The 12338-nt window shown below is 40.2% G+C and overlaps 1 protein-coding gene across 6 annotated transcripts in view; it reads left to right on the forward strand.

Annotated features, from left to right (window-relative positions):
- The window catches only part of ATP8B4 (ATPase phospholipid transporting 8B4 (putative)), a 342310-nt gene that overhangs the window by 276110 nt on the left and 53862 nt on the right, over window positions 1–12338 (forward strand). For all 6 annotated transcript variants that reach the window (XM_070797570.1, XM_070797568.1, XM_070797567.1 and 3 more), the window contains 2 exons: window positions 693–804; window positions 4955–5060. In XM_070797570.1, coding sequence (XP_070653671.1) covers window positions 693–804; window positions 4955–5060 — 218 coding nt within the window. The remainder of the gene's footprint in view (window positions 1–692; window positions 805–4954; window positions 5061–12338) is intronic.

Here is a 12338-nt window from a genome sequence, read left to right on the forward strand (position 1 = left end):
CCTCCATGCTGTATGACCCACCTTTTTAGAACAGGGAAACTTGCTGTGAAGAGTGGGGATCCAGCTCTAAACCAACCTAGAGCCATGAGATGCTGATATCTGTACTGTCCAGAGTGTGATTTATTCTAGAAACCACTCTTCCCTAGGGCCCCAGTGGCTAGACTGTTTAGCGGTTGTGATGTACTAGGGATCACACCTTGATCATCTTTGGATGAAATATTGCATAAGAACCTTCACTTTTTAGTTCACGACATCTGATGGTTTGTTCATTGAAGAGAATGGTTCTATTTGTTCATTGAAGAGAATGGTTCTACTTTTTATTTTGAGGTCCTGACTCTGAGATGAGGCATTTCCTTTGAGACAGATGGGGGATTCTTGAGGCTCTATAAGCCCAAATGGCTTCTGATCATTTATGCTAATGTTTTATCTGAGCATATCATATCCCTCATGTAAATTCTAACTTCCAGGATCTATGCACTAATTGGTATGCCCACCAGTTGCCTGGATTAGGGAACTTCCTTCTGGGGGTTTTCCCAGCCCACCTCTGTACATAAAGGATGCTTGCTATATCAACACATCCTAATTTCCATCTTTATGTACTTTGACCTCTAAACTCTGTGATTAAAAGCCATAGATGTTATGGGTATTATATGCATGCATTAACGTAAGGTATTCTCTATTTTTCACTGAAGCTACTAGGTGCCACTGCTGTAGAAGACAAGTTACAAGATGGTGTGATTGAAACAGTTACGAGCTTATCACTAGCCAATATTAAGATCTGGGTCCTAACAGGAGATAAACAAGGTAATTTGAAAATAGATGATGATGTTTTGAAAAGAGGAAGATCATTTTTGTGGTAAAATTTTAATGAACCAGGAAGCTTAATTAATAAGACATTTGCCCAGTACTCCACTTAGGAAAGAGTTTCAAATACAAAGAGGAAAGCGAATATATAACAAAAATTTACTATCAAACTAACCATACTTATTGCCAAATTCAGACTGAAATTGAAGAAAGTGGAGAAAACCACTAGACCATTCAGGTATGACCTAAATCAAATCCCTTATGACTATAGAGTGGAAGTGAGAAATAGATTTAAGGGACTAGATCTGATAGACAGAGTGCCTGATGAACTATGGATGGAGGTTCGTGACATTGTCCAGGAGACAGGAATCAAGACCATCCCCAAGAAAAAGAAATGCAAAAAAAGCAAAATGGCTGTCTAAGGAGGCCTTACAAATACCTGTGAAAAGAAGGGAAGCGAAAAGCAAAGGGGAAAGGAAAGATATACCCATTTGAATTCAGAGTTCCAAAGAATAGCAAGGAGAGATAAGAAAGCCTTCCTCAGCCATCAATGCAAAGAAATAGAGGAAAACAATAGAATGGGAATGACTAGAGATCTCTTCAAGAAAATTAGAGATAGCAAGGGAACATTTCATGCAAAGATGAGCTCTTATAAAGGACAGAAATAGTAGGGACCTAACAGAAGCAGAAGATATTAAGAAGAGGTGGCAAGAATACACAGAAGAACTGTACAAAAAAGAGCTTCATGACCCAGATAATCACGATGGTGTGATCACTCACCTAGAGCCAGACATCCTGGAATGTGAAGTCAAGTGGGCCTTAGGGAGCATCACTATGAACAAAGCTAGTGGAGGTGATAGAAGTCCAGTTGAGCTATTTCAAATCCTGAAAGATGATGCTGTGAAAGTGCTGCACTCAATATGCCAGCAAATTTGGAAAACTCAGCAGTGGCCACAGGACTGGAAAAGGTCAGTTTTCATTCCAATCCCAAAGAAAGGCAATGCCAAAGAATGCTCAGACTACTGCATAATGCACTCACTCACATGCTCGTAAAGTAATGCTCAAAATTCTCCAAGTCAGGCTCCAACAGTACGTGAACCATGAACTTCCACATGTTCAAGCTGGTTGTAGAAAAGGCAGAGGAACCAGAGGTCAAATTGCCAACATCCGCTGGATCATTGAAAAAGCAAGAAGGTTCCATAAAAACATCTACTTCTGCTTCATTGACTATGCCAAAGCCTTTGACCATGTGGATCACAATAAACTGTGGGAAATTCTGAAAGACATGGGAATACCAAACCACCTGACCTGCCTCTTGAGAAACCTGTATGCAGGTCAGGAAGCAACAGTTAGAACTGGACATGGAACAACAGACTGGTTCCAAATAGGAAAAGGAGTACGTCAAGGCTGTATATTGTCACCCTGCTTATTTAACTTATATGCAGAGTACATCAAGAGAAATGCTGGGCTGGACGAAGCACAAGCTAGAATCAACATTGCTGGGAGAAATATCAATAACGTCAGATACGCAGATGACACTACCCTTATGGCAGAAAGTGAAGAAGTACTAAAGAGCATCTTGATGAAAATGAAAGAGGAGAGTGAAAAAGTTGGCTTAAAGCTCACAAACTAAGATAATGGCATCTGGTCCCATCACATCATGGCAAATAGTGGGGAAACAGTGGAAACAGTGGCTGACTTTATTTTTCTGGGCTCCAAATCACTGCAGATGGTGATTGCAGCCATGAAATTAAAAGACGCTTACTCCTTAGAAGGAAAGTTATGACCCACCTAGACAGCATATTAAAAAGCAGACATTACTTTGCCAACAAAGGTCCGTCTAGTCAAGAATATGGTTTTTCCAGTGGTCATGTATGGATGTGAGAGTTGGACTATAAAGAAAGCTGAGTGCCAAAGAATTGATGATTTTGAACTATGTGTTGGAGAAGACTCTTGAGAGTCCCTTGGACTGCAAGGAGATCCAACCAGTCCATCCTAAAGGAGATCAGTCTTGGGTGTTCATTGGAAGGACTGATGTTGAAGCTGAAACTCCAATACTTTGGCCACTTGATGTGAAGAGCTGACTCATTTGAAAAGACCCTGATGCTGGGAAAGATTGAGGGCAGGAGGAGAAGGGGACGACAGAGGATGAGATGGTTGGATGGCATCACCGACTCAATGGACATGGGTTTGGGTGGACTCTGGGAGTTGGTGATGGACAGGGAGGCCTGGCATGCTGCGGTTCATGGGGTTGCAAAGAGTCAGACACAATTGAGTGACTGAACTGAACCAAATATCTTCTGTAGTACACCGTGGAGTCAGTTGAGTTTCAGTTCAAATACTTCTTAAAAATAATAGTTATACTCATAGGCATAAATGGTATTAAAATGTTTAACTGTTGGTTTGTATGTGCACTGATGTCAGTTTAGAACACAGAGTGGCAGAGCTCTGGAGCAGGACATTGGAGACTTCAGCATTACTTCTTTAGTTTCTTCTTGGTAGGGAGGTTTGGGAATCTTTGAGGAGGGGTAGGCTTTGGAGAGACTCAAGGAAGCAGCTTTTTATCAACTGGTATGAAAATATTTTGGTATTTTAACAGCCACCACAACTGTACAAGTGTAACTTGCCTGAATTCCAAGATTGCCCATGCAGTTGGACACGAAGAGCTGACCCACTTTCAGGCATAACAAAACTCCAAGTCATCAGAGAAAGAGTCATTAGGTTCAGAATACCATCTTTCCTAGGAAAGAAAAGGGGATCAATTTAGTTTGGGTCTAATGCTAGCAGTAATGGTTGAAACAAGCATGATTTTCTGCTTGGCCATCAGTAGACCAGAAATATTCAGTTAACTGGCATACATATTTTTAAGATTCTATTGACATGTTAGTTACTTTTTAGAACATTGGAGGATTTGCAGACCTGATAAATCAGTTCTCTATATGTTTACTCAAATCACTGACTACAAAACGTAAAACACAGAGACTTGAGCTCTGTGCTGGGTTGTTAGAGACTTCACTTGATCAGTGTGTACAGCCATTCAATTAGTTATGAATACTTATAAGTTTACTGCTGCTGCTGCTGCTAAGTCGCTTCAGTTGTGTCCGACTCTGTGCGACCCCATAGATGGCAGCGCATCAGGCTCCCCCGTCCCTGGGATTCTCAAGGCAAGAACACTGGAGTTGGTTGCCAATTCCTTCTCCAGTGTGTGAAAGTGAAAAGTGAAAGTGAAGTCGCTGGGTCATGTCTGACTCTTAGCGACCCCATGGACTGCAGCTTACCAGGCTCCTCCGTCCATGGGATTTTCCAGGCAAGAGTACTGGAGTGGGTTGCCATTGCCTTCTCCTATAAGTTTACTACTTAGCTTTAATTTCTGTGGTTTCTACAAAGGATATGCTGAAGTTTTATCTGTTGTCTTCCTTGACTTAGGACAAATCTAATGACTCCATAGAATTCACAAGAGTCTAACAACTAATAAAATTAAAATTGAATGATTGTATTGAAGATGGAAGGGGTACTTACCTATCCTAGGCTCTACTTATACAAAATTAGAGGTAGGATTGGTCAATATCATGTAATACTCTAGTTATCTAGTAGCAGCAGTCCTGGTTTGTTTTTGAGGTGATATTCAAATTCCAAATTTCTATTCACTTAATGGAAATATGGCAATGTTGCATGTGGGAGAATTTAAAAAACTTAAAATCATTTTTTTGCTGTTCAGCTGAACATTGGGGAGTTTTCAATTTGTCTATTATATCAGATTGTATAATAGCTTAGTATTTCAGCTCTGCAAAGACAGTATTCAAGACTTCTGGTAAAATTTTATACAAGTAAAATGTATACATTTTACTATATCACAAGATCTTGGGATCTTTTCATGAATACTCCTTTTGGAAATCAAAAAGTTCTTTTAAAAACTAGATGAGAATATTGAGGATTCATAGATGTTGGTATTTTTTTTGTGTGGATTTAGCAAATTTTTAAATTTCTTCCTTGATCTCTTGTATTTATTTTATTACGAATCATACTCTCTCTGAAGGTAAGGAGGCCTGTAGGCCTTAAGGAAATATGGAAAGGACTCAAAACTCTTAGGAAAAAGATACTTATCTTATTAAGTAATGTTCTAACTGAAGTGGGATTTCTTTTGTATCAGAAACTGCCATTAATATTGGCTATGCCTGCAACATGCTGACTGATGACATGAATGATGTGTTCATCATAGCAGGGAACACAGCTGCGGAGGTCAGAGAAGAACTCAGGTGAGTGTTAAAGGAAAGAGGGAAGGAGGAGAGGGAAGGAGGGGAAAGGAAAATCTGAGAGTTGAGGAAGAGTCTGCCTAATTATTTCCCCAGAACTTTAGAAAGTGCTTTCTTATAACTAGTTTTGCTTTCTCTAAACTCAGTCCATTTGGGGTCTGACCAAATGGCTTAGAGGCAAATGGCTTGCCACTTGCTCTAGTCCTGAAAGGGGTAACACAGCCCATTCAACACAGCTCACGCAACACAACAGTGGGGCACCGTGAGCTTCCTTACTGTGTCTCCATTTAACCTTAATACTTGTAGATCAAATCTCCCAACATTTTTACACTGTCTTAGTCACTGTAGAAAATATCTATATCATGCTTATTAGAAGCTATGGCTGGAGACCGCATATGTATTTGGCAGTAAAAGTTGGAAAATCTCATTATTACTGATATAATTTTATCATTATTATTTCTATAAATTTAATGATAGAGTCTATAGAGTCTATTGGGAAAATTAATAATTTAGTTAATAATTGTTAAGTCACTAAGCCCTGTCCAACCCGTTGCAACCCCATGGACTATAACATGCCAGGCTTTCCTGTCCTTCACTATCCTGGAGTTTCCTCAAATTCATGTTCATCGAGTTGGTGATGCCATCCGACCATCTCATCCTCTGTCACTGCCTTTCCTCCCACCCTCAATCTTTCCCAGCATCAGGATATTTTCCAATAAGTTGACTCTCTGCATCAGGTGGCTCAGGACTGAGCTTCAGCATCAGTCCTTCCATTGAATAATCAGGGTTGATTTCCTTTAGAATTGACTGGTTTGATCTTCTTGCAGTCCAGGGGACTCTCAAGAGTCTTCTTCAGCAACACAATTCGAAAGAGTCTCTTTGGTGCTCAGCCTTCTTTATGGTCCACCTCTCACATCCATACATGACTACTGGAAAAATCATGCTGCTGCTAAGTCGCTTCAGTCGTGTCCGACTGTGTGCGACCCCATAGACGGCAGCCCGCCAGGCTCAGCCATCCCTGGGATTCTCCAGGCAAGAACACAGGAGTGGGTTGCCATTTCCTTCTCCAATGCATGAAAGCGAAAGATGAAATGAAGTCGCTCAGTCGTGTCTGACTCTTAGCGACCCCATGGATTGCAGCCTACCAGGCTCCTCTGTCCATGGGACTTTCCAAGCAAGAGTACTGGAGTGGGGTGCCATTTAGCTTTGACTATATGCATGAAAGTAAAAGAGGAAAGTGAAAAAGTTGGCTTAAAACTCAACATTCAGAAAACTAAGATCATGGCATCTGGTTCCATCACTTCATGGCAAATAAATGGAGAAACAATGGAAACAGTGACAGACTTTATTTTCTTTGGCTCCAAAATCACTGCAGATGGTGACTGTAGCCATGAAATTAAAAGATGCTTGCTCCTTGGAAGAAAAGCTATGACCAACCTAGAGAGCATATTAAAAAGCAGAGATGTTACTTTGCCAACAAAGGTCCGTCTAGTTAAAGCTCTGGTTTTTCTAATAGTCATGCATGGATGTGAGAGTTGGACTATAAAGAAAGCTGAGTGCCAGAAAATGGATGCTTTTGAATTGTGGTGTTAGAGAAGACTCTTGAGAGTCCCTTGGACTGCAAAGAGATCAAACCAGTCAATCTTAAAGGAAATCAGTCCTGACTATTCATTGGAAGGACTGTTACTGAAACTGAAACTCCAATACTTTGGCCACCTGATGCAGAGAACTGACTTATTGGAAAAGACCCTGATGCTGGGAAAGATTGAAGGCCAGAGGAGAAGGGGATGACAGAGGATGAGATGGTTGGATGGCATCACTGACTCAATGGACATGAATTTGAGCAGGCTCCAGGAATTGGTGATGGGCAGGGAAGACTGGCGTGCTGCAGTCCATGGGTTCACAAAGAGTTGGACACAACTGAGTGACTGAACTTGAGACAGTGCCTTGGACACTGTAGTAAGCAGTAGGCATGTATTCTCTCATTTCATTCTCAAAGCAACCCAGTGAAAGACATTATCATTATCCTTGTTTTGCAGTTAGCAAGTTGAGACACACATAGGGTAAATAATGTGCTCAAAGTTTTACAACTAGTCAGTGGTTCAGGTGGGGCTGAATCTAGGGAGCATGGCCACAGAGCCTGTGCACCCATTCACTAGCCACATTTCTCTGAAAACACCATGGGTGTACTCTTACTCTCTTTAAATAATATTAAAAATGCAGTTTTTGAAGCATCTGGTTGCTTCCCTTGAGGTCAGACACCAGGTTGGCAACTACAGCAGAATGGATTTCAGGTAGAGACAGCCAGCTTAAGGGGAAAAGTATAGAATCTATGTTGACTTGAGCGAAGTTGGAATTTTGTCTTTGTGCTCTGGCTAGCTAAGTGATTTTTGATACACTATTCTCTCAGTGAACTCCGGGAGTTGGTGATGGACAAGGAGGCCTGGCGTGCTGCGATTCATGGGGTTGCAAAGAGTCGGACACGACTGAGCGACTGATCTGATCTGATCTGATTCAACCTCTCTGTTTGTTTTCCTCATTTGTAAAATGGAAAAATATGCAAATACCAACCCTATAAATGATTTTATTTGAGGGATTAATATAAGAGCTTAAAGCTTTATGACCATTCATTGAACATCGTTCTTGCCTTCCCTCCTGTATTTCCTCCCTTCCTCCTGCCCTCTTTCCTTAGCCATTGTTCCCAATCTTTCAACCAACAAGGATTAATTTTTAAAAAATAGTTTTCCAACAAACTTTTGAGTCTATTATTAAGATCATATAAATAATAATGATAAAATTGTATCAGTAACAGTTAGGTTTTCTAATTTTTATTTGGCAAAGACACATGTAATCTTCAGTTGTGGCTTCTAACCAGTGTGATATAGTGGTTTGCTATACTAGGTTGATACAAAGTAGCTGAAAGTAAAACACAACTTTAAAGAATTAGACAGTCTTTGCATTCTCATCATAGAAAAACTACGCTTTTAATTAACCTTCTTAAGATACTGAAAACAATATCCTGACCCCCATTACACATTTTATGAATCCGCTTCCTCTGTTGATTACATTGGATAACGGTATTGCAGCTTGATGGAATAGCATACACAAAGGCATACAGATGAGAAAGACACCATGTTATATTTCAGGAACCAAGTGTCAAGTCGTAGTTAGAGTGTAGTACAGAGTTATGGGTGGGGACAATTTCTCAGAGATAAAAGTGGTGATTGAGTGATAAGCAAAAGTGAATATACTTTATCTTGAAGGTATTGGATGGATATGGAGACTTCTAAGCAGAAAAGAGACAAATCCAGTTTTACACTTTAGAAATAACACTCGTGTGACCAGATAGATGAAGTATGTTTGAGGAAAAAAATGAATGGTATGGAGAGATGCCTTAGGAAGCTGTTGGAATACTCAAGTTTGGGAATGTTGAGGGTTAAACAAAGGCAGTGAGGTTGTAATAATGGGGAAGGAAAGAGTGGAATGAAATTGACAGCTGTTTTGGAGGTGTAATGGATAGGACTCAGAATTTGATTTGATGTGAAGGAAGAAGGAGGCTCTGTCATTTCTAGCTTGTCTGACTTCACAGCCTGCAATATACTGAGCTGGGCAAGAACAGAAACTCATAAAATTTTCTAAAACTAGACTTGAACCCCTTTTCTGCCTTATGACAGAACAATTAAAGTAGGCACTGTGAGTAAATTTAGCTCAAGGCTAGGCCGTGCTATTGCCTTACTGTCACGGAGGCTCAGCATCTACCCCACTGGCATCTGGCACTTCCCACTTCCTTTCCCTGTGGGCTGACTTCCACATCCTCCTGGGGAAACATGGGTGTTCAGGGGTTCTTCCTCACTTCTCTGTGTCTGAGAAGTGCTCTCACATGGTGCCTCTGTTCCTGAAATCCCTTTCTTCTGCTCCCCTTCATGTCACCATGCTTCAGTGACTACTGTTGCACACTCAGATTCCCAAAAACGACCCACTCCCAGTCCCGAGTGGGAGCAGCACCTAGGCTTCTTTAGTGATTGATTCGTGAGCATCTAATCTCCTCTTCAGTCGCTCTCCTTTAGGCTAGATAGGAAACAGAGAAAAGGAGTCTTTTTTTTTTTTTTCCAGTCTATCACTTAGGGCAACATTTTATGCTCTGGTTCCTTTAAGGATTAATTTTTTGACACTTACAGAAAGTCTTCTCTTCCCTTTCAAAAAGCCCAATTACTAGAATTCCAGATTGCTGGAATTCAGGATGGCAATTCTGCTTTGAGTTTCAAGAGTCTATTTTCATACTCAGAAAACAAGATATTGATTCTTGTTTTCTCTGTGTTTGGCTCTGTCACATCCTCCTGAGGCAAGGTATGTTTCTGAGTAAACAGGGTCGTCTGTGGTAGCAGTGGTGATTGCAGAAGGGGCGGGGAACCGAAATTAATACCTCAAGATTTTATCCAGGTGCATGTGGTTGACTAAGTGGGTGACATAACTGTAGTAATGTGGAAGGAATGTGAAGAAATATGAATTCTTATATACTGTCAGGAGAGTAAGTTGGTAGAAACTTTCTAGAGGGTGAACTAGCAATATATTTCAAAATTATATATGTATACAGTTTTGACCCAGTCGTTTTTACCTGTAGGAATTGCCCTTAAGAAAATAAATGGACAAGTGTATGTATGTTTGAGTATGCATGCATGTGTGTTTTTATGTACATAGATATTGTGGCATCAATTATTATAATAGAAAATTGGAAATTGTTCAAACACCCAGCCACCGGGATTTTGTTAATTTGTATGATATATAGATGCAATGAGATACCATATAGTCTTAAAAGTAATTATGTGTTTTTTGACATTGGAAGATGTCCATGATAAGTGAGATTGTGAAATATCATGCATAACATGATCTATTTTTCTAAAAATGCATATATGTGTATATAGGCATGTATGTATGTGTGTAAAACACTATATGCATCTATCTCCATACCTATCCTTCTAGCTCCTCATGTGGTTCTCTCTGGATGACAGAATTATGGGTCATGTTTGCTTTCTTATTTCTGGCACTTCATTACAATGAAGTTGTAATAGTGTTCATACAGCAAGCCAAAAGATTATCTGCGAAGAACAATATATTCAAAGGAGAAAAATATTTTCCATCTAGCCTAAGTATTTCAGGTCTCTTGAGGCCACTTTTCTTAACTTGCTGGAAAATAATGTTGATTTCAACCAAGATTTGGAGATTACCCCATTCTTAGAGTCTAAGACAGAGAGGCAGTACATAGTAGAAAATTCTGTATGAGAAGAATCAATATATTTATAGTATGCATTTTCTTATATTAGGGGGGAAAAGAACATCCAAGAAAAGTTATTACTGGAGGTGCTCTCTACAATCCTATTCTTGACTTCTTACATCTAACCCAGGGTTTTAGGGATGAAATATTGAAATTATAAATTTACACCACTCAGTTTTCTTGTGTTACATGTTTCAGTTCAGTGGGAGTTCATGCAAAAATATTTTAAAAAGTGTATCAGGATCTACGTCAGAGGTTCTCAACCTCCAGGCCATGAACTGGTATCTCCTGTCAGATCAGTGGCAGCATTAGACTAGAAGTAAAGTAAAGTGCACAATAAATGCAACGCACTTGAATCATCCTGAAACCGTCCCTCCCCCCATTCCCAGTCTGTGGAAAAATTATCTTCCAAGAAATCAGTCCCTGGTACCAGAAAGCTTGGGGACCGCTGATCTAAGTGATGGCAGCTCTTGAGAGAAAATGACCTACAATGCTCGTATTTAAACCCATCAAGTGTGTTTCAATTACATCATAAACAGTGATGTATTTTCATGCATATCATGAAGATGCTTGCTTCAAATTTAATGTCACATAAAATTTTCAAATTTAATGTCATGAAAATGTTTAAGCACATTGAGTCCTGGGTTAAGTTTGCTGCCATAGCTGCTTTAGTATTAAGGGCCTGTCCAGAAATCTACAATTAAACCCTGTTAAGGTCCATCTAGTCAAGGCTGTGGTTTTTCCAGTAGTCATGTATGGATGCGAGAGTTGGACTGTGAAGAAAGCTGAGCACCAAAGAATTGATGCTTTTGAACTGTGGTGTTGGAGAAGACTCTTGATAGTCCCTTGGACTGCAAGGAGATCCATTCTGAAGGAGATCAGTCCTGGGATTTCTTTGGAAGGAATGATGCTAAAGCTGAAACTCCAGTACTTTGGTCACCTCATGCGAAGAGTTGACTCATTGGAAAAGACTCTGATGCTGGGAGGGATTGGGAGCAGGAGGAGAAGGGGACGACAGAGGATGAGATGGCTGGATGGCATCACTGACTCGATGGACGTGAGTTGAGTGAACTCTGGGAGTTGGTGATGGACAGAGAGGTCTGGTGTGCTGCAATTCATGGGGTCGCAGAGTCGGACACGACTGAGCGACTGAACTGAACTGAACTGAAGGTTTCTTTGAAGATTTTGCTAAGTCACTTCAGTCATGTCCAACTCTGTGCGACCCCATAGACAGCAGCCCACCAGGCTCCCCCATCCCTGGGATTCTCCAGGCAAGAACACTGGAGTGTGTTGCCATTTCCTTCTGCAGTGATTACATTTCACTGATAACATATGTTTTCTGCCCAAAGAAAAGCAGACTGAGGATTTAAGTTTGCTTGGGCCTACAAGCAAACCAAATCCATGTTTCATATTTGTTGCACTGATCACATATTTTATTAGAAAAATTAACTGAACCATGAAGAGACTCTCTTGCTTCTGAGTAGTATTCCAGTGATATACCTAGGAACTGATGTTTCCTCTTTAATCAACAACATGCGTATTGCATTTTTTTATATACCTATTTGGTGGATAGTTATTGTTTGAATGAGGAGGGGTCATAAAAGCAAATGGCTCCAGGGTCAGAAAGGTAATGTTGGTTGTGTGATCTTGGCTGTACAAGGCATTAGTGGCTGGGGGTTTGGTGAAAGTGAACATCATGTTGTCCATAAATTCATACAGATTCTTTTTAAACATTATGCAGGCCAAACAAAATGCCCCTTGTTCCTAATTCCCACCCTGCCAAAGTGTTTCAGTATATTTCGTTTCTATCGTAAATTGTAAAATTTTAGAGCACTTAATACTGGAGACCTGCTAGTACAGCCTGGTAGAGTTGCCCAGGTGTCCGTAATGGTATCAACCAGTGTGATTGACTGGTACCATTCACCTAGATTTTATTTTATTTTATTTTTTTATTTTTTTTTCACCTAGATTTTAATAAAGATACTGGTTTAGGGGTTGAGTATCTTACT

This window comes from Bos indicus, chromosome 10 (assembly GCF_029378745.1).
Source record: "Bos indicus isolate NIAB-ARS_2022 breed Sahiwal x Tharparkar chromosome 10, NIAB-ARS_B.indTharparkar_mat_pri_1.0, whole genome shotgun sequence".
Lineage (NCBI taxonomy): Eukaryota > Metazoa > Chordata > Mammalia > Artiodactyla > Bovidae > Bos > Bos indicus.